Raw genomic sequence first — 22,891 nt, 5'->3', positions numbered from 1 at the left:
TTGACATGTGACAAATGGCCATATCTCCTAATGTGGGTTAGAACGTAACTCATCAAAAGCTGATTAGTTTGCTTAATTTTTTTTTAATCTCGGAGAAAGGTGGTATTTTTAAGTTGCCATTTAAGTGTAGTCTCTTATTCAGTCATAGTCACTGCATGAAAATTTAGTTCTGCTCATATAACTTAACCTTGGTTAGTTTTTTCTTTTATTCTTGTTATAATTCACACCTTTATTCATTTGTTGGTTGTCTTAATTTAGATGTTTATCTAACAATCATATCTCTAATACATGTAACCTTGTTTATAGGAATTGATGCAGAAGAATGGGGCAAATTTCTTCACACGAAAAATAAGGTATTGGTTTTTTTTTTGCTTATTATTTTTTTTTATTGTACAAGCTTACGGTATGTATATGTTCACCCAAAATTAAGAGGGCTTAAGAAATAGTTGTGACTCACAATTCAATACAGCCAGATTAAATCATCAATTTTCCATCTTAACTGGACACCCATTATCCTTATTTTCCCCTTTTACTGAATTAGCTCCTCTTTGCCTGTATTAATCTATACTCCTAGATGAGAGGCTGTCGAAGAATTTGGCGAGTGTGTGATGGAGGATATATTACACCTAAAGTTGAAACAGCTGTTATCCACATGAGACTGTTTCCCAGTAAGGATCATTGAATAATAATGGGGTACAAGACCCATGGACCATCAACACAGATGTCCACTAGGCATGCTAACGGCCACGAGTATTATACAATGATTAGAGGAAGGGGCTCTGGTTTATCACACACACTCCCTCCTTCCATTGTCCAGGGGTGCCGAGAGCAATCGCAGTGATCTGTGATGGAGCGTGTTACCGATGTGACATAGAATTTGCTGACAGGGATGGCTAACTTCACACCACATATTGATGGGCTGTGGGTCTTCCTTTGGCTCTAACCATGTGGAGAAACTGCACTATCCTTGCTTTCCAAAATACATAGATACATAGACAATGGGTGCAGGAGTAGGCCATTTGTCCCTTCGAGCCAGCACCGCCATTCAATAGTGATCATGGCTGATCATCCACAACCATCGTCCTGCCTTCTACCCATATCCCTTGATTTCGCTAGCCCTAAGAGCTCTATCTAACTCTCTTTTGCATGCATCCAGTGAATCGGCCTCCACCGCCTTCTGTGGTAGAGAATTCCACAAATTCCCAACTCTTTTGTGTGAAAAAGTGTTTCCTCATCTCTGTTCTAAATGGCCTACCCCTTATTCTTAAACTGTAGCCCCTGGTTCTGGACTCCCCCAACATGTTTCCTGCATCTAGCGTGTCCAATCCCTTAATAATTTTGTATGTTTCTATAAGATATCCTCTCATCCTTCTAAATTCCAGTGAATACAAGCCCAGTCGCTCCATTCTTTCGTTATACGGCCATCCCGCCATCCCGGAAATTAACCTTGTGAACCTCCCGCAATAGCAAGAATGTCCTTCCTCAAAATCATTCTAATTGAACTGAAATCACACTGCTTTTTTTATAAAATGTTGTTGCCTTCTGTCTTCCTAGGAAGAGTTGGGTTCAACCATACTTTGCCAATGTCTAAAATATTATTTCATTTGCTGTCCCTTTCAGATCTACACAGAATTTGGTGAAATTAGACAAGAAATAGAAAATGAGACGGAAAGAGTTTCTGGTGCCAATAAGGTAGGTTTAAGACCATAAAAAGTCATGAATACTCTACTATTCTAAATCATTGCTGGATCTCAATATCAACCTCACTTTATTCCTGCGGCATCGTTCCATGATTCCTTTGCAGAAATCAGTCGATCTGGAATATGATCAGTAACTGATCATCCAGAACCTCTGGAGTATTTGGATTCACAATTCTGATGGAAGACATCTCTGTCCCAAATGGCCCACCACTTGTCCTGATTCCACGTATATGGAGAAGTATGGAACTATGATGTTGTGGCCATTACAGAGAGCTTGTTGCAATAGGGACATGACTGGCAGCTCGATGTTCCAGGCTTTCGTTGCTACTGATGTGATACCGTTCTCTGCCCCTACCTCACTAATCTCTTCAACTCCTCATTGTCCCAAGGAATTGTCCCCTCCGCTTTCAAAACTGCTGCTGTCACACCAATCTTAAAGAAACCTGGTCTTGATCCCTCCTCTCTCATTAACTACCGCCCAATCTCAAACCTCCCCTTTCTTTCAAAAACCCTGGAGCGTATCGTTGCGTCGCAACTTCATTTACACCTCCTTGCGTATAACCTACTTGAACCCCTCCAATCTGGCTTTCGCCCCCTCCATAGCACAGAAACTGCTCTACTCAAAGTCCTCAACGACCTCCTCACCTCTGCTGACACTGGTTCCCTCAACATCCTCATCCTCCTCGACCTGAGCGCAGCCTTCGATACAGTGAACCACAACATCCTGCTCACCAGACTCAAAGACCTCGGCATTGAAGGCTCTGCACTCAGCTGGCTCCGTTCCTACCTTTCCAACAAATCCCACTTCATCTCTCTCCACAACCACACCTCTGCTACAGCCGCAGTCACTCAAGGCGTTCCCCAAGGCTCCGTACTCGGCCCCCTCCTCTTCATCATCTACATCCTCCCCCTTGGTCAGATACTCCGCCACTTCAATCTGGACTTCCACTGTTACGCTGATGACACCCAGATTTACCTTGGCACCAAATCCCCCCACAACCCCCCCCTCTCCCATATCAACTCCTGTTTGTCAGCTATAAAAACCTGGATGCAACATAATTTCCTCAAACTCAACAGCGATAAGACAGAATTCCTCCTCATAGGCTCCAAAGCCACACTCAGCAAAATCAATAACCCCACTCTCACCATCGACGGCACCACTGTCTCCCCATCTCCCCAGGCCCGCAACCTTGGTGTGATCTTTGATTCCACCCTCTCCCTTGAGCCTCACATCCGCCATGTTATTAAAACCTCCTTTCATCTCCGCAACATCGCCAAACTCAGACCCTCTCTCACACCGCCTGCTGCTGAAAGACTCATCCATGCCTTCATCTCCTCCCGACTGGACTATTGCAACTCACTTCTCCTTGGCATCAGCTCCACCTACATCAACCGACTCCAACTGGTCCAGAACGCAGCCGCCCGATTCATCACCCACACCAAATCCTGGCATCACATCACTCCAGTCCTCAAAAAACTTCACTGACTTCCCATCTCCCACCGGATCACCTACAAAATCCTGGTCCTCACCTACAAAGCCCTCCACCATCTGGCCCCCCCATATCTCACTGACCTCCTCTCCCCCTACCAACCCTCACGGTCCCTCAGATCCACATCAGCCGGTCTCCTCTCCATCCACAAGTCCAACCTCCGCAGTTTTGGGGACAGAGCCATCTCCAGGGCAGCTCCCAGGCTCTGAAACTCCCTCCCCCAACTGATCCGCAATTCCGTGTCCCTCACCATCTTCCAGTCCCGCCTCAAGACCCATCTCTTCACCTCTGCCTATCCTTAGCCCCACGTCCCCGTCCCTTTTCATCTGTGCATTAATTGCCTCATACTGTGTTTTGTATTGAATTCTGTCTTTACTTTGTGTACTAGTCATGTCTCTACTATTTATTTCATTCCCCTTACATGTTTTTCCTCTACATGCTCAATTTTTGTAAGGTGTCCTTGAGACTCTTGAAAGGCGCCCATAAATAAAATTTATTATTATTATTATTATTATACCATATGATAGAACTTTATTTATCCCAGGAGGGAAATTGGGAAATAGAGAGGGAGATAAAACAAGAAGTTGTATTACCAATCGGAGAGAATAGAAACATGGAAAATAGGTGCAGGAGTAGGCCATTTGGCCCTTCGAGCCTGCACCACCATTCAATATGATCATGGCTGATCATCCAAAATGTCACTGCTACACTCAGAGAGGCTACACTGAAGCTCAAAAATAAGAATGGTGCAATCACACTGATGGCATTTTACTAAAGGCCACCCAATAGCCAGTGAAAGATAATGATGTGTGGACAGATTGTGGAAACATATAAAAGCAACAGGGTTGTCGTAGTAGGTGGCTTTAGGGTTTCTTGAAACAGTGCGAGGGTAGTCCAAGGAGAGGAGGAACCATACTTCATCGTGTACTGGGGAGGAAGCCTAGCCTTGTGACAGGTGATTCAGTCTGGCCCGTGTGGGGGGAGCGGGGGAGTATTAAATTGGGGTAGGACAAATGACCAGTCCATTTAAATAACATCCTCTGCCCCACCTTCAGCAATCATCTTTGTCATCTCCTCAAAATACTCAATCGAATTTGTAAGACATGACCTACAGACAAAGTCATGCTGACTGTCCCTAATTAGCCCATTCTCTTCCGAATGCAAGAGAGTCCTATCCCAAGGAATCCTCTTCAATCACATTTCCACCACTGATGCTGTTCAGTGTGTACTGTTTTTCTTTCCACATATGCTGCTGAACTGCTGAATATTTCCTTCAATTTCTGTTTTTATTTACGACTTCAACCCTTTGCAGTTTTAGCTCTTGATTTTTAAAGAGAGGTGAAACTTACCCTTTTGTTATAAAATATTTGATTTAGTTAACGTTCTAAAAATATAGTTACATTTAATATAGTTTCAATTTGGAAGGTTGTAAGTGTTCCTGTGTTTGAGTGCCAGTGCTCTCAGTTGGTTTGTGGAGCAGAGTTTCCTCAGGGCACCACCAGAGGCAGCAGAGTGCTGCCAGATTCTGGGTGTCAAGGTCGATGGGTTTGGCCTTGCACAGGCAAGCCAGTATATATGACCCACGGAGACACGGTCAGCATGTTCATTAAGTCAAATGCAATTCAACTGTTGCATGAATGACAAAAAATATCCTCCTATACATGTATTTAACATTTAATACTGGTGTGAAATTTCCAAATCCATTATCTAATATAATGTTTAAGAAGGAACTGCAGATGCTGGAAAATCGAAGGTAGACAAAAATGCTGGAGAAACTCAGCGGGTGCAGTAGCATCTATGGAGCGAGGGAAATAGGCAACGATTCGGGCCGAAACCCTTCTTCAGACTTTTCGGCCCGAAACGTTGCCTATTTCCCTTGCTCCATAGATTGCTGCTGTACCCGCTGAGTTTCTCCAGCACTTTTGTCTACCATCTAATATAATGCATTTGTTCAGGGAGGCACAGTGACACAGCTGGTAGAGCTGCTGCCTCTCAGCGCCAGAGACCCGGGGTCCATCCTGACCTTCCATGCTGTAGGTGTTTAAGAAGGAACGAAATGATGCTACCCATCATTTGTAGCAATGTCCCTGATATTCATAGTGCAATATTTTTAGGTGCCTGTGGGCGACCAGCCTGTGTGTGTCCTTGGGCAAGACACTTCACCCACCTTTGCCTGTGTGTGTGGATGTAATTATGTGAAGCACTTTGGGGTCAATGCAAGTTGACTAAAAATGTGCTATATAAATAAAGAAATTTAAATTTAGGTGCGGAGTTTGCAAGGTCTCTCAGTGATGGCGTGAGTTTTCTCCAGGTGCTCCGGTTTCCTCCCACATCCCAAAGACGTGCGGGTTTGTAGGTTGATTAGTTTCTGTAAATTGCCCCTAGTATGTGGGGAGTGGATGTGAAAGTGGAATAACATAGAATGGTGGTCGGCGGGCCTGTTTCCGTGCTCTATCATTAAACTAAACTAATTCATATTATTTACCTTTGACAGGGGATTAGTGATGAACCAATTCATCTCCGGATCTTCTCACCACATGTTGTTAACCTTACACTTGTTGACCTACCTGGAGTGACAAAGGTAAGTACATCAAAATGCCTCTTTATATGTTGTCATTCAGAGCTCTTGAACTTTTCTGTTTCTAAATCAGTGAATTTGTTGCGTGCTAGTCGGCGGAAAGAATAACGTTTAGTGCAAGATAAAGGCAGTAAAGTCCGATCGTAGCTGGCCATGGGTCTCCAATAAGGTAGATAGTGGCTCAGGACCGCTCTCCTGTTGTTGGTAGGATGTAGATTTGTAGCAATGTCCCTGATATTCATAGTGCAATATTTTTAGGTGCCTGTGGGCGACCAGCCTCGAGATATTGAACTGCAGATAAAAGATCTCATCCTGCGCTACATCGGCAACCCAAACTCAATCATCTTGTCCGTCACTGCTGCCAACACCGACATGGCAACGTCAGAGTCGCTTAAAATTGCCCGAGAGGCTGATCCAGAAGGTAAGATAGTGAAGGAGATTACCTGGCCATAAGATCAGAAGTGATAGGAGCAGAATTAGGCCATTCGGCCCATCAAGTCTACTCCGTCATTCAATCATGGCTGATCTATCTCTCCCTCCTAACCCCATTCTCCTGCCTTGTCCCCATAACCTCTGACACCCGTACTAATCAAGAATCTATCTATCTCTGCCTTACATATATCCACCGACTTGGCCTCCACAGCCTTCTGTGGCAAAGAATTCCACAGATTCACCACCCTCTGACTAAAGAAATTCCTCCTCATCTCCTTCCTAAAAGAACGTCCTTTAAGTCTGAGGCTATGACCTCTAGTTCTAGACTCTCCCACTAGTGATGAACTACAGTAGCTACAGATATACATTGTATAGGCTGCGGCACCATCCAAGTTCACATTTGCAGCTCCATTGGCAATCATTTCTCGGCTTCCCTTCAGTGGATGGTGGTCACAAATTGAATTTGAATAATAATATAGAAAGCAGCTTTGAAGCGGACCACTTTCCCCGATGGTAGTCAGCAATTTAAAGGCCAAGGTCCTGTTCTTGCTCTACCACAGCTCTTTATTTATCTCTTAAGAATGTTTTGGAAAACATTAGACATGTTTCATAATTCCTGTGATTAGATATCGGAGAACAAATTAGGAGATGGAGGTGAAAAACCTTTTGTTTGCTGTATTCTGAATTGCAAGGTTGTTTGAGTAGGTTGTTTGAAGTCACCCATTCCAGCAGGTAACAGTGTGTCTGATCTCCAGGGCGGCGAACACTGGCTGTTATCACAAAATTAGATCTTATGGACGCTGGCACTGATGCCATGGACGTGCTCATGGGAAGAGTTATTCCCGTCAAACTGGGCATCATTGGAATTGTCAACAGGTATGCACGCTTCGGGTTTGTGATGGAGTAGGTATGAGCCGCCTTTTGTTTTGAAGCATTGCACTTTATACAGCAGAGGGCATCCCTGCTTGTGTAGAGGAGCTGCAGATGCTGGTGTGTACCGTACTGGTATAGCAGTCTATCCACCCTGAGTGTGTCACGTTAAGGAATGTGGCCCAGCCACAATGATACTTCCTGGTACAGACCCAAGTATTATCCGCTTTTAGCATTTGTAGGATCAGTCTGAAGAAGGGTCTCGAACCAAAACGTCACCCATTCCTTCTCCAGAGATGCTGCCTGTCCCGCTGAGTTACTCCAGCATGTTGTGTCTATCATCGATTTAAACCAGCATCTGCAGTTCTTTCCTACAGTAAGTCAGTCCATTGGTTTGAGAGCTGCTGTTTGCCAGAGTGACACCATGTTACTAGACTCCCTATCTCCTTCCTGTACTCTGTCTTGTCATCGTTCACTATGGTGGTGTTATCTACAAATTTGTAAATGGAGTTGTAGCAGAATTTGTCCCCACAGTAAGCTGGATAGCAAAGGGCTGAGACTCATCCTTGTGGGCACCGGCATTGGCAGTTATTGTGCAGGATGTTTTGTTGCCTCTCCTCACTGACTGCAGTCTATGGGTCAAGAGGTCAGGGATCCAGTGGCTGAACGGGGATTCTGGCTCCAGGAGTTCAGAAATGAAGTTGTGACCACAGTCTTAGAATAAAGGGGAGGCCATTTAAGACTGAGGTGAGAGAAACTTTTTCACCCAGAGAGTTGTGAATTTGTGGAGTTCCCTGCCACAGAGGGCAGTGGAGGCCAAATCACTGGATGGATTTAAGAGAGAGTTAGATAGAGCTCTAGGGGCTAGTGGAGTCAAGGGATATGGGGAGAAGGCAGGGTTATTGATTGGAGACAATCAGCCATGATCGCAATGAATGGCGGTGCTTGCTCGAAGGGCTGAATGGCCCCCTCCTGCACCAATTTTCTATGTTTCTATGAATATAGGTGTTGACAATTTAACAAAAAAGGTACAGCAGGCTTGTCAGCGTCTGGGGTTGATTGATGTGGTTTGTTTATTCTTCTTTCGTGTGCATCTTCCATGTTTCAAATGTTGACATCGCTGTCATCGTCCGTCCTGAAAAGGACGCAAGCTTCCGGCGACAATCAGTGGAAGCCATCACTTGTTATAATAGATGATGGTGGTAGCAGCATTAGCTCAGGATACTTCCAGTTTCCAGCCCCGCCACGAGGACGCTTCTGCTATGGGGGCCGTGTGGTTTGCTTATCACGATTCTCAGCAACTAATATAAATTGTTTTTTGGTCCTCTAATTGCTGTACCTAAACGATATTTATCTATTCTTTAGGAGTCAACTGGATATCAACAATAAGAAACTTGTGGCAGATGCTTTGAAGGATGAATATGCATTTCTACAGAAGAAATATCCCTCACTTGCTAACAGAAATGGAACCAAGTATCTAGCCAAAACTTTAAATAGGTAATATTGTGTTAAACTGACATATCTAACAAAGGCATAGTATATAAAGTCCACTCCTCTGTATCCTGTGTTAAGATAATTCTTCCACCCAGGCACTGATCAACCAGGAGAATCGTTATTGAGCCGTGACTGGTATTTGTCAAAGTTTGCCAAAGATGACCTGATAATTTCCTGTCCATCCACACTGGTGGCTACAGATTCAATGATACTAGTTACAGTGAAATGTTTAGTTTTGCATACAACACAGTAAAGTCTGGTGTGGGTGACAGGGATTTTATTTTGCACACAATATTTGATTGTAACCTCCATTCCCTGCATTTTTCTAAAGAAGTTACCTGTTTTTGTGGGGGAAGTTGCTGTTTGCACTGCTCATTTAGATCGACTGTTTGCATAGAGAACTGGCATGTTGTATGGTAAATGGCTCGTTGTGTGTCCTGTACTCAGCCTGATTTTCCAACTCCTTAGATTTGTATTTACTCTTCTTGTCAAGTGAACCATGCTTTGTTTTGCATGCTATCCAATCAGGTCAGATAACACTACTTATGATTCCAATCAAGTCAAATTTGAATACATTATATAGAACAAAGATACAGAGTATAGAATATAGATCTCAGCATTGTAGCGCATCAGTTCCATAGACAACGTCCAAAGTCCGCAATGGATAGAGGTGAAATGGTCAGTGCACTAGCTTACAGTAGGATCATTTACAGAGGGGAAGAAGCTGTTCCTTAGTCTGATGTGCACTCTTTCAAGCTTTTGTACCTTCTGCCAGGTGGGAGCAGTGAGAAAGGAGAATGATTGGGGTGGGACTAGTATTTGAATATGTTATCTACTTTGACTGAAGCAGTTAATTGTTCTATTTTTTTAGCAATTCTTTAAAGAGAGAGATGGTGCAGTTCCACTCTTTCATCTCTTCCCACAACCTCAGATTGCAGTGGCAAGTCAAGGTTCAGCCACTTCTCCAAAACATCTTGGTGGTCCGATTAATACACTGGGTTTTCTGAAAGACTTGCTTGTGCATGACAGTCACTCACCTGGAATGGAAGATACAGTGAGATGACCTAAAGTGCAAATAATTTGCCATTTGCCGGTCGATGAGTTGGATTTAATTTTCTACTTATAACATTTATCTACAATTTTCCCTTTTTTGCTGTTGTTCAGGGTCAATTTTATTGGAACGATGCCTGGATTAGGGGGTATTCACTACAAGGAGAGGTTGGACAGACTTGGATTGTTTTCTCCGAAACAGCGGAGGTTGCGGGTGCGACCTGAGAGAATTATATCAAGTTATGAGAGGCATAGATGTGGGGCATAATGCCCCTGTCCCACTTGGGAAACCTGAACGGAAACCTCTGGAGACTTTGTGCCCACCCAAGGTTTCCGTGCGGTTCCCGGAGGTTGCAGGTGGTTGTCGGAGGTTGCAGGTAGTGGAAGCAGGTAGGGAGACTGATAAAAACCTCCGGGAACCGCACGGAAACCTTGGGTGGGGCACAAAGTCTCCAGAGGTTTCCGTTCAGGTTTCCTAAGTGGGACAGGGGCATTAGAAACTTTTCCCAGGATGGAAAAATCAAATACTAGAGGGCATAACTTTAAGATGAGAGGGGCAAGGTTTAAAGGAGATGTGCGGGCCAGGTTTTTTTTTTAACACAGAGGGTGTCGAGTACCTGGAACATGCTGCCAGGTGTGGGGGTGATTGTGTAATTTAAAGGACTTGGATAGGCATGTGGATATGCAGGCAATGGGTAAGTGATGGTCTTGCCATCATGCTCAGCACAGACATTGTGGGCCGAAGGGCCTGTTCTTGTGCTGTACTGTTCTATGTTCTAGATGTTAATTTTTTTTGTTCGTGTTTTTTAGACTGCTCATGCACCATATACGGGATTGCTTACCGGAGCTTAAGACCAGGATTAACGTGCTGGCAGCTCAGTACCAGTCTTTACTGAACAGTTACGGTGAGCCAGTGGAGGACAAGAGTGCCACGCTTCTGCAGCTCATTACCAAGTTTGCAGCTGAGTATTGCCAGACTATTGAGGGAACAGCAAAATACATTGAAACATCAGAGCTGTGAGCATTGCTGCAACTTGTACATCCAATACAATTATCGTGCTTCAGTGATGGCATGACTACTTAACCACAAATTATTTTATATTCTTTCCAGTTGTGGTGGAGCGAGAATATGCTACATATTTCATGAAACATTTGGGCGAACTTTGGAATCTGTGGATGCACTCGGTGGACTGAATACTATTGACATTCTCACTGCAATTAGAAATGCCACTGTGAGTAGTCAGAAAATGTTTTTTAAGAGTTAAGTGGCTGTCCCACTCCGGCGACCTAATCCGCGAGTTCACAGACGAGTTTGCCCTCGACTCAAACTCACAGCATGGTCAACACGTGGTCCTAGGAGGTCCGATGAGGTCACTGGAACTCTCCATCATGCTCGAGGGAAGTTCCCGCATACTCGCGGCCTCAGCTCGGTCACGGAAAATATTTCAGCATGTTGAAAGATTTTCCGCAAGTAAAATTTGATCGGCATGGTTCGTTTTAACTTGTAGTGCAGTGGAGTGGGGTCGCTATGTAGTTACAGGCAGTCAAGGGCAGCCGTAGGCAATCTCCTTCACTGACTGGGCATTTTGCTTGGCTCATTAGAGTTTTCAGGACCAAGGAAAACCGAACGGTAGGTAAAATGCCCGCTAAACTTTATTATATTTCTTAAAAGTGTCTCCACTCCTTCTCCCCCCCCTCTTCTCTCCCCCCGCCCCCGCGCTCTCTAAAGGACTTACTGTACACTGTGCAGCCATCTTTTACCTTTCTGTTCATCGCGGGTGTGAATTTCAGACAGCGTTCCCCCTCTTTCCCTGGCCCCCGCCTTTGCGATGTGTTTGTGTGTGCGGTCGGTTGATCCAGCTCAAGGTTTTCCAGGCGAGTGCCCTCGAGCTTGAAGGTCGAAACGCTCTTCTTAATTCATGGATTAGGTCGCCGCAGTGGGACAGCCCCTTTAAGGGGTTGGACAGGCTAGATGCAGGAAGATTGCTCCCGATGTTGGGGAAGTCCAGGACAAGGGGTCACAGCTTAAGGATAAGGGGGAAATCCTTTAAAACCGAGATGAGAAGAACTTTTTTCACACAGAGAGTGGTGAATCTCTGGAACTCTCTGCCACAGAGGGTAGTCGAGGCCAGTTCATTGGCTATATTTAAGAGGGAGTTAGATGTGGCCCTTGTGGCTAAGGGGATCAGAGGGTATGGAGAGAAGGCAGGTACGGGATACTGAGTTGGATGATCAGCCATGATCATATTGAATGACGGTGCAGGCTCGAAGGGCCGAATGGCCTACTCCTGCACCTAATTTCTATTTCTATTTCTATTAAGGTTTTGAGTGGTTGAGGAGTTTTCCGTGTTTTGGTCCCTTTTACATGAGGCCTGATGTGACCATCACTGGAAAATGACAATTCATCAACATGGTGATTCTCTCATGTCTTGTTGCAATTTTTCTGGGTTCACGATTCCTTCTTTAGCTCCTGTGTGTATCTAAAGCCCTAAGGCAAGCACTAGTCGTCTGCTTGCTTGAGAGATCTCCAGATCACCTGCCTACTGAGTCCACGCTGACCATCGATCACCCGTTCACACTAGTTCTGTGTTATCCCACTTTCCCATCCACACCCTACACACCAGGAGCAATTTACAGAGGCCAATTAACCTAGACTTTGGGATGTGGGAGGAAACCCAAGGGATAATGTGCAAACTCCACACAGCACCTGAGGTCAGGATTGAACCTGGGTTACTGGTGCTGTGAAGTTACGAGATGTATTTGGTGGGGGTGGTGATCAATATTTGGGCCTTTTCTGTACTTGTTTTTCACATCGCCCAGATTTGAAATGCTTTTTATCATCCTTTATTGTTTTTTTTATGATGTCTGTTCATTTTAAATATATGCTCCTCAGATCTTCCTGGCAACTTCCTTCATAGAAGGAATAGACCAGGGAGAAAGCATGCTGTGTCATTTCTGTTTCGAGCTTTGATATAAATGTTATTGTGCTTCTGGAGGAGTGAGATATTAACTCGGTCTGTTGCGTTCAGGGTCCACGTCCGGCACTCTTTGTTCCTGAGATCTCCTTTGAGTTGTTGGTGAAACGACAGATTAAACGTCTGGAGGAACCCAGCTTGCGATGTGTTGAGCTGGTCCATGAGGAAATGCAAAGGATTATACAGCATTGCAGCACATACAGCACACAGGTACACACTCAATCATTCTCTTGTGCTGCAAGATGTTATTTGAAGCTTGCCTATCCGAATGTCATAGAAACATAGAAAATAGGTGCAGGAGGAGGCCATTCAGCCCTTTGAGCCAGCACCGCCATTCATTGTGATCATGGCTGATCGTCCCCTATCAATAACCCGTGCCTGCCTTCTCCCCATATCCCTTGACTCCACTAGCCTCTAGAGCTCTATCTAACTCTCTCTTAAATGCATCCAGTGACTTGGCCTCCACTGCCCTCTGTGGCAGGGAATTCCATAAATTCACAACTCTCTGGGTGAAAACATTTTTCCTCACCTCAGTCTTAAATGACCTCCCCTTTATTCTAAGACTGTGGCCCTTGGTTCTGGACTCTCCCAACATTGGGAACATTTTTCCTGCATCTAGCTTGTCCAGTCCTTTTATAATTTTATATGTTTCTATAAGATCCCCCTCATCCTTCTAATCTCCAGTGAATACAAGCCTAGTCTTTTCAATCTTTCCTCATATGACAGTCCCGCCATCCCAGGGATCAATCTCGTGAACCTAAGCTGCACTGCCTCAATCACAAGGATGTCCTTCCTCAAATTAGGAGACCAAAACTGTACACAATACTCCAGATGTGATCTCACCAGAGCCCTATACAACTGCAGATACAGCGTGGAAACAAGCCTTCAGCCCACCAAGTCCACACTGACCATCAATCACACTAGTTCAATGTTACCCCACTTTCTCATCCAAGCCCCATACATTGGGGCAATTTACAGAGGCCAGTTAACCTGCAGACCCACATGTCGTTGGGATGTGGGAGGAAACTGGAGCACCCGGAGGAAACCCCGGCGGTCATAGGGATAACGTGCAAACTCCACACACAGACAGCACCTAATGTCAGGATCGAACCCGGGTCTCTAGAGCTGTGAGGCAGCAGCTCTACCAGCCGCGCCACTGTGCCGCCAAAAACATTTCTAAATACTCTACAGGTCAGGCTGCATCGGTGGGAAGAGAAACCGAGTTAGTCTTTCACGTTGCAGACCTTGGTCAGAATGTTTATTCCTAACTAACTGACCAGTATCTGCAGTTTCTTGTGTCTCTATTTAACTGTTGATGGGTCTTTGGGCTAAATACTTATCTCTGTTTATCTTCCCATAGATACAGCCTGACCTGGCTTGCTGAGTATTTTTAGCATTTTGTGCTTTCAGTTTAACTATTTAGTCCATTCTGAAATTGGATCTATTGACCAGGGTTGACCATTGGCTGTTATGTAATGCAGAGAGCTGACTTCTGTAGTGCAGCTCAGTGTGGTCTTCTGCTTCACCTTGTCTTCTCTCTCTTAGGAACTGCTCCGATTTCCCAAACTCCACGACGCCATCGTGGAGGTGGTGACATCACTGTTGCGCAGGAGACTGCCGGTCACTAATGATATGGTACGTTGCTTTCACATGATAAGATTTACGATTCGATTTGTAGAAAAAGACTCAATGTGAACTGTTGAAACACGTTATCTCTCCTTCGTGATTCTGATTTTTTTGAATTGCATTGAAGACATTCTTTCATCACTCTTGTTGACTGAAAAACAATTAACTTGCTATATCACCCTTGTGACCTCCATGTGGGTCTGATAATTTATAGTATTAGAGTTATACTGCACGGAAACAGATCCTTTGGCCAACTAGTCCATGTGTTTTAGAAACAAAGAAACATAGAAAATAGGTGCAGGAGTAGGCCATTCGGCCCTTCGAGCCAGCACCACCATTCAATATGATCATGACTGATCATTCAAAATCAGTACCTCGTTCCTGCTTTCTCCCCACATCCCTTGATTCCATTAGCCCTAAGAGCTATATCTAACTATCTCTTGAAAACATCCAGTGAATTGGCCTCCACTGCTTTCTGTGGCAGAGAATTCCACAGATTTACAACTCTCTGGGTGAAAATGTTTTTCCTCATCTCAGTCAGAAATGGCCTACCCCTTATTCTCAAACTGTGACCCCTAGTTATGGACTCCCCCAACATCGGGAACATTTTCCCTTTATCGAACCTGTCCAATCCCTTAAGAATGTTATATGTTTCTATAAGAACCCCTCTCATCCTAAATTCCATTAAATATAAGCCCAATCGATCCATTCTTTCATCATATGTCAGTCCCACCACCCCGGGAATTAACCTGGTGGTTACTCATATCCTTCTAAACTTTTCCTATCCATGTAGCTGTCTAAATGTCTTTTAAATGTTGCAATTGTATCAGTTTCTGACACTTTCTCTGGCAGCGCATTCCAAGTACCTGCCACCCACTGCATGGAAAAAGTGACCCTTTAGATCCCCATTAAATCTCAGCATAAACCTATGCCCTCCAGTTTTAGACCCCTACCCTGGGATAAACACCGTGGCCCATTCACCTTATCTCCAGCCCTCATGATTTTATACATCTCTGTAAGGTCTCCCACACTGCCTCCTACACTTCAGGGTAAAAAGGACTCTCTTTCTAAATCAAGCCCTTGATTCCCTGACTCACCATTTGAAATCTTGATGGCTCACTATCCGACCCTGGTGACAGAATGAAAACAGGCAGGTGGTAGGTATTTGAACTGTTGCTTTTTAAAAGGTGCCGTTGATCACGTGTAATCCTGGATGATGGTTGCTGCCCATCCACTTTGAGTAAAGAAAATTCCCACACAGTTATAAATAGTGTTTCTTATATATTTGGGCTGTTAATTCTGGTTCTGGACGTTCTCCCTTACTGGAAACTTCTGCATTTAGAGTGTCTTATCATACTATTGTGTTTTTTTAATTTAGATTGGGACTCAACTTTTAGAATCTTCCACATCACTCTTTATCTTAAGAAAGAATCCCATCACATTATGGTCGCTCCATCTCAAGGGCTTTTGAACACCAAAGGTTGCTAATTGATCCTTTTTCATCCTACAAGATTCATTCTGGGATGACTGTTCAGGATGGTGTTTCAGAGGCTTTTAGATAGACGCATGAATATGCAGGGATATTGATCATGTGCAGGCAGAGGGGATTAGATTAATTAAGCATTTTTTTGGCAGGGACATTGTGGGCTGAAAGGCCTGTTCCTGCACTGTTCTAGCCTCTATGGCCTGCTTTCTAGTTCACTCCTTCTGAATGGAGGGCAGAAACTGCCACACAGACATTTTAGAAATTCCTCCTTCATTGCATAGTTACTATCTAGGCCGGCAATGCAGATATCCCCTTATTGCATGTACTGCTAATTCTCCCTTTGCCATCCCCAACATCAACACTACTGTTTGGGGACCTGTTCCATTAACATTTCTTGCCCCTTGGTAATTTTCTCTAAATATTTAGATTCCACATCATGTGTGTGAATATCTTACAGGAGATCGAGATTTAGAGAGGGAAATGCAGAGAGACTCCTTCAGCTCAAGACAAGATGATAGATGAGTAAGAGAGCAGAACCGGAGAAACAGTTCTTGGCGATTTGGAGGGCTGAATGAAAATTGCAGTGAGGTCATGAATGGATCTACCCCAACTTTACCCCTCAAAATGGTATATGTACTTTAGAGATACAGCACGGAAACAGGCCCTTCGGCCCACTGAGTCCATGCCATCCATACACCAGTACTATCCTGCACACTAGGGACAATCTTACCAAAGCCAATTAACCTACAAACCTGTGGGTCTTTGGAAGGAAACCGGAGCACCCAGAGAAAGCCCACACAGTCATTGGGAGAACGTACAAACTCTGTACGGACCGCCGCACCTGTTGTCATGATCAAACCTATGTCTCTGGTGCTGTAAGGCAGCAACTCTACCACTACGACACTGTGTTGCCTTATTGCGATTATTTGTAAAATTCTGGCCCATTTCTGATATAATTGGACATAAATATTAAAGTCTGTGGAGGGAGTGAACGTTTCATTTAAAGATTCGCTTAAACCCATATCCTTGCACTAATAACATTTAATTGTTTTAATTACTTCTAGGTCCACAATTTGGTCGCCATTGAGTTGGCGTACATCAACACAAAGCACCCTGACTTTGCAGATGCCTGTGGAGTTTTGAACAGTAACATCGAGGTGAGATTTATAACATTTCTGTTTTCCATCTAGTGTTTATTACCTTCCAATGCTGAATTAACAATCTGCTATATAGTTGTCTGTTGTGTAGTCATTTATTTATTGCAGATGTTTGCAATATTTCAAATATTGAAGTCGGACTTCAAATTACAATTCTGCAAAGTGGGTGATTCATTGTCCAGGTATTTTATTTTTGTGGTTAACACCCCAGGATGTGGCGTGCATTGTCTATCTTAGAAGGGACATGAACAGCTTTATTTAGCATTGCGTGGATATACTGTGCAAAAATAGGCCTCTTTATTGATGATTGATATTTTGATGATGGCCATCTTTATATGAAAATAAGAATGAGTGTCTGGGTCCGAGTTCTAACTTTCGAGACACAGCGTTGTCTCTCAAAACTGGTGTTGGCCAAGTATCTGGCACTGATGATTACAGCACATTAAAACACAATCAACCATATAACCCAGGGACATGTCCTGAAATAATCATCTCTTTTGCTGAGTGCCCCTATATTTGTGGAAGGGAATGCATTATTTTCAATTGTCATCTTGGTTGATTTCCAAGTGAATTGAATGAAGTCCTGGTGACTCCTCTGGTTGCCTTGGATTTGATAGAAATTAGTAATTGCCGTTGATTTTTCTAAATGATACTTTCCTCTGCAAATGTGTGGCATAAGACTTTATCTAGTGGGTTTTCTCACCTCTATTGTATGCCTGTGTTGAATAAAGGTTGAGGGCAGCAACACACCTTTCCATATTCTCCAGGGATGCTGCCTGACCAGCTGAGTTAATCCAGCACTTCGTCTCTGCATTTCAGTAGGTTTGATGAGAGCATTGTTATTAATTATCAATTTTAATCATTACTATTTATAGTTACAGTCCTAAGGGATAGGATAGAATTAGGCCATTTGGCCCAACAAGTCTACTCCGCCATTCAATCATGGCTGATCTATCTCTCCCTCCTAACCCCATTCTCCTGCCTTCTCCCCATAACCTCTGACACCTGTCCTAATCAAGAACCAAGAGTCAAGAGAGTTTATTGTCATGTGTCCCAGATAGGACAATGAAATTCTTGCTCGTTGCCTATCTCTGCCTTAAAAATATCGACTGACTTGGCCACCGCAGCCTTCTGTGGCAAAGAATTCCCACGCCTGAAGAACGGTCACAACACGTAAAGTCATCTGTCCATTCTCTCCCCAGATGCTGCCTGACCCACTGAGTTCCTCCAGCTCTTTGTGTTTTGCTCAAGATTCCAACAACTAAAGTTCCTTGTCTCTACATAAATGTTGGTATATAAACTTTCCTAACCAAGGAAGTAACATTTGCGGTTACATTAGATAATTAGAAAAGTTATTGATAAGGTTAGGATATATATTGAATGCTCTTATCCAGCGATAACCTTCCAATTCTGGGTTGAAGTATGCTCTTCCATTGTAGTGTATTGGAGCACCACTGGAGGGCACCAGGGAGACATTTGTGGCCAGGTGGTTTTCTATTGAACAAGGGAGAAATTGGACAGGAGTGTTTCTGGGCTGCTGCCGTGCACAGACCCGCTGGTATCTTGGTACAATGGCCAGGAAGATGGGAGTAGGTTGGTCTGTAGAAACACAGAACTGCAGGTGCTGGTTTACACAAAGTGCTGGAGTAACTCAGCGGTTCAGGCAGCATCTCTAGAGAATGTGGATAGGTGACATTTTGGGTTGGGACCCATCTCCAGACTTGTTGGTCTGACTGCCTTATCTTGGATAGCGGATTCCTTTCCCCCAAGGATACAAAAATAGGGCGTATTATTCTTAAGTTTAATTTTTATCTTTTTTTTTTTCAAAGTCTGACCTTTGTATTCACAGAGTGTGGTTTGTTTTCTCAGGAACAAAGGCGTAACCGATTAGCAAGGGAGCCACCCTCTGCTCTGCCTCGAGAAAAGGTAAGATTTGATGTGCCTCAAGTTGGGTACATTCAGGCTGTCTCAGCCTGGCTGGGCACTTGCCTCTCTCTCTGTTGGGGGGGTGATGGTGGGCAGAGGTGAGGGTGAAACATACCAATTGGAAAGGGAATCAAGGCCTTTGTTTAGCATCAGTCTGAATAGGTATTAACATAGTTTGGGTTCATTATTGTCACGTGTACTGAGGTACAGTGAAAAGTTTTGTTCTGCATGCTATCCAACAGATCAGATACTATATATAGATACAATCAAGTCATACTCAAGTACAACAGTTACAGCAAAGGGGAGATACAGAATGCAGAATATAGTTCTGTGAATGTTGCCAGGAAATTGTAGGTGGCAAACAGAGTGGGAACCAAAGGGAAGAGCCTTCAATTAATCTACTTTTGTCTTTTTTTTAAAAATAATAGCCCTTGCTTCAAAAAAACAAAAAAGGTTTATTGGAAGTTGAATATCTCTCTAACTTTTGACTTGCATGGTTTTTGCCTTGGCAGTATTTCTGTATAAACAACTTGTTGCTTTATTAATGATCTATTCATGTTGTTTGTTTAATGGGGATGCGATTGTAAGAATGCCCACTGGTGTAAATGCGTTGTTTCAAAAGTACACTTTCTCGCTCACCTTCGTCAATTTACTTTTTCTACTTTTCCTCCATGGTGCAGTCTTCTAAAGTTCCCAGTGCCATGTCTGCTCCTGCCCAGGAGTCTGCTGCTGTTGCTTCTGCTGAGCTTGAGGGAAAGGTTGGTCACCTTTCTGCTGCATCCTTTGTGTTTCACATCTAATCATATGCTGCCGGTAGCTGCCAAGTCTATCAGTGTTTTGAACATACACTTTGCAGCCACTGCTTTTTCTGACAATTTTATGAAAGGGATTGATTTGTCACTGACCTCTCTCACATGTGTAATGTCATCATCTCCTGTCCAGCTATGTGCTGTGGCAATAAATTAGATATTAATGTAATGGTGGCGATGGAGAAATTTGTATGTATTTCTGGGAAAGCAAATCTTAGGTGTGTTTTGTGCTTGTAAGTGTTCTGTGTAAACTGGGGTACTTTCAGAGATCATTTACAGTGCTTTAAGGGGTTGTCATTTAAAAATGGAACCATTCACAAATGTCTTTGTTCCTGATGTTTTCTGTGACCCCCACCACCTCAGCCTTTAACGAAAGAAGTTCAGATACAGAATGGGAATCAGGATGCAGCATCATCTGGAGGCTGGAGAGGGATGTTGAAAACACCGTTTGCACCAAAGCCAGATGAAGGATTTGCTGAAGAGAAGCCGAAGCAGCTGGCTGCTGGCAGCCCCCACAGAGGGCCGTCGGTAAATTTCCTCGATGTGGTAAGCAGCAAGTCTGTTCTCAATTACTCTCTCTTTCCCTTGGACAGCAGCAAGTACAATGTCAACCAGTTCAGCAGCTTCCCAATACAATGGCTTCAACATGCCTTTCACTGTCAAAGCATAGGTGCCTTCCCTTATTAATTCCATCAAATCTCGTCTCTTGTTATTCCTTCTTTCCTCTATGAATAGAATTGAATTCAAAGATGCAGCATGGAAACACATCCTGTGGCCACCTCGTCCATGGATCACCCGTTCACATTAGTTTTATATTATTCTCATTTCTCAACCACTCCCTGCACACTAGGGGCAATTCACATTAATCTACAAACTCGCACGTTTTGGAATGTGGTAGGAAATGCTTGCAGTCACCTGGAGAACGTGCCAACTCTGCACAGACAAGGTCAGGATCGAACAACTCTACCAGCTGCTTCACTGTGCATGGACCTCTCTGCCGGAGAATGACTGAAAATATTATTGTTTGTTGGTTTAAAATAAATACTTCTTCCAAAAACTTAGTGATTCTCGTGCAGACAAGTCATATGTAGGAAAAAACAAGGGTTAAACCCCTGTCCCACGGTACGAGTTCATTCCAAGAGCTCTCCCGAGTTTGCCCTGATTCGAACTGGGAGATTCACGGTAATGGCCACTGGTCGGTACTCTGGGCTCTCGTGGACATTTTTCAACGTGTTGAAAAGTCGTCACGACTCTTCCCGTGCTTGCCTGCCGTTAGCGAGTCTTCCCGTGCTTACCTGCCGTTAGCGCTAGGAGAGGTCCCCGAGCTCCGACGTACCCGCTACGTTCATTCTCCGTGCTTACCGCGAGTTTGATATTTTTTAACACTCGGCAGAGCTCTTGGAATGAACTCGTACCGTGGGACAGGGGGCAGATGAAGAAGTGTAAATCCTGGCTATTGTAAAATCAAAATACTCAACTGTTTTATTTTCTTTCATTGTGCCAGTGATTTCACCTTTATATATTGTAAACAATGCAAGTAGTAGATGTCTTTGTGTTTCTGTTCTTTACCACATGCAGTTATTTATATGGGTGTTATTTTTGCAGCGCGTTCCTGTTTCACGTAAACTCTCGGCACGGGAGCAGCGAGATTGTGAAGTGATTGAACGACTGATCAAGTCCTACTTTTTGATTGTGAGAAAAAATATCCAGGACAGGTAGGTTTCATCATTGGAAGTGGGGGGGTGGGGGAAGAAATGGATGTGAGTCCAGGTGTGGCACAGGGGATGGGTTAAGCAGCTCAGTGACACTAGGGTTGCAAACTCCCTCTTGGGGATTTGGGTTCAGATATAACCCTTCCAATTCAGCATATTCTGTGCTGGGAATGTCTGAAAATGAAATGTGAAATTCTATTTATCAGCATTTGGTGCATCCAAAGTAATAAAGGAACTTTACAATTTGAAAGATCACTTAGATTCAAGAGACACCAGTTATGTAGTGCAAGATGGTCTACATCAGATACAAAAAATAAGCATATTAAAATTTGATAACATTTGTCCAATTTACAGTGAGAACTGTAATAATCTGTTCTACAATACAATACAATACAATTTATTTGTTGTCATTTGAACCCAGAGGTTCAAACGAAATTTGGTTTCTGCAGTCATACAAACAAGAAGAACCAAGACACAACACAATTTACACGAACATCCATCACATCAACCCCGCAACTCGGGCGGGAGAAGTCGCCGTTGCGAAAGCCCCGAAAATTCTATTATCTATTGTAGAACTGTAATAGTTATTCTATCACTGCTACTTCTTAATTATTTTAATACAGTTAAGTACTTGTTTGCCTATTTAGTTGTTATGAATATATTGCAGTGTCATGTGTCGAAAGCAACACTTATTTCTTCTGCTCTTCTTAGCGTGCCAAAGGCTGTGATGAATTTCCTAGTTAATTACGTAAAGGACAATCTCCAAAGTGAACTGGTTGGACAACTGTACAAATCAATGCTCTTGGATGATCTCCTTACTGAGTCTGAGGATATGGCCCAGCGCAGGAAGGAAGCTGCAGACATGCTGAAGGTATTGACTGATTGGTTTACAGATACAGCATGGAAACGGGCCTTTAGGCTGACAATGGATCATCCGTTCACACTAGTCGATGTCATTCCACTTTCACATCCACCTCCGACACACTAGGAGTAACTTACAGACGCACGTCTTTGGGATGCGGGGGGAAACCCACGTGGTCATAGGGAGAATGTGCAAACTCCACACAGACAGCACCCAAGGTCAGGATCAAACCTGGGTCTCTGGCACTGAGACAGCGGCTCTACAAGCTGCACCACTGTGCCATTCTCTGTTGATTTAAGAAAAAATCTTCAATGAAAAATATTCATAGAAATACTTCGCTAATTTTTAAATTCTGTATTTATCCCTAACTGGATAACACTGCTCTCCAAAAATTGTTTAAATAAGTAAATGTCTGATTTCACCATTGCTTTTTGGTCTGCTGCAATCAAACTCACACCCTCACCTATATCCACTTATCACTTGCCAGGCTTTGACCTGCTCCCAGCTTAATTTCCCCCCCCCCCCACTATAAATTGGCCTGGTCCCAACCTAAAACATCACCTGTCCATGCTGCCAGTTACTCCACCACTGTCTTTGATTTGTAAGCCACCATCTCCAGTCCGTACATAAGTCAATGTCTTATCATACTAGAGGAACCCTGTCCATGGGATTTTTATCCTATGGTACTTTCTATTTTATTGGCTGATCCTTGTACCTAACTGGT

At 43.7% G+C, this 22,891-nt stretch overlaps 1 protein-coding gene across 4 annotated transcripts in view; it reads left to right on the top strand.

The window, feature by feature from the left end:
* The window catches only part of dnm1l (dynamin 1 like), a 35,430-nt gene that overhangs the window by 11,229 nt on the left and 1,310 nt on the right, over positions 1-22,891 (top strand). For 2 of the 4 annotated variants that reach the window (XM_033037559.1, XM_033037558.1), the window contains 16 exons: positions 307-353; positions 1,621-1,692; positions 5,685-5,771; positions 6,027-6,189; positions 6,956-7,076; positions 8,436-8,567; positions 10,425-10,631; positions 10,726-10,846; positions 12,644-12,799; positions 14,135-14,224; positions 16,766-16,858; positions 18,728-18,784; positions 19,465-19,542; positions 19,957-20,139; positions 21,199-21,308; positions 22,017-22,176. In XM_033037559.1, coding sequence (XP_032893450.1) covers positions 307-353; positions 1,621-1,692; positions 5,685-5,771; positions 6,027-6,189; positions 6,956-7,076; positions 8,436-8,567; positions 10,425-10,631; positions 10,726-10,846; positions 12,644-12,799; positions 14,135-14,224; positions 16,766-16,858; positions 18,728-18,784; positions 19,465-19,542; positions 19,957-20,139; positions 21,199-21,308; positions 22,017-22,176 — 1,877 coding nt within the window. The remainder of the gene's footprint in view (positions 1-306; positions 354-1,620; positions 1,693-5,684; positions 5,772-6,026; positions 6,190-6,955; positions 7,077-8,435; positions 8,568-10,424; positions 10,632-10,725; positions 10,847-12,643; positions 12,800-14,134; positions 14,225-16,765; positions 16,859-18,727; positions 18,785-19,464; positions 19,543-19,956; positions 20,140-21,198; positions 21,309-22,016; positions 22,177-22,891) is intronic. The other 2 variants (XM_033037561.1, XM_033037560.1) reach the window with 1 other exon arrangement.

This window comes from Amblyraja radiata, chromosome 19 (assembly GCF_010909765.2).
Source record: "Amblyraja radiata isolate CabotCenter1 chromosome 19, sAmbRad1.1.pri, whole genome shotgun sequence".
NCBI lineage: Eukaryota > Metazoa > Chordata > Chondrichthyes > Rajiformes > Rajidae > Amblyraja > Amblyraja radiata.
The sequence above is the reverse complement of the archived record's forward strand: the minus strand, read 5'-3'. Positions and strand labels throughout refer to the sequence as shown.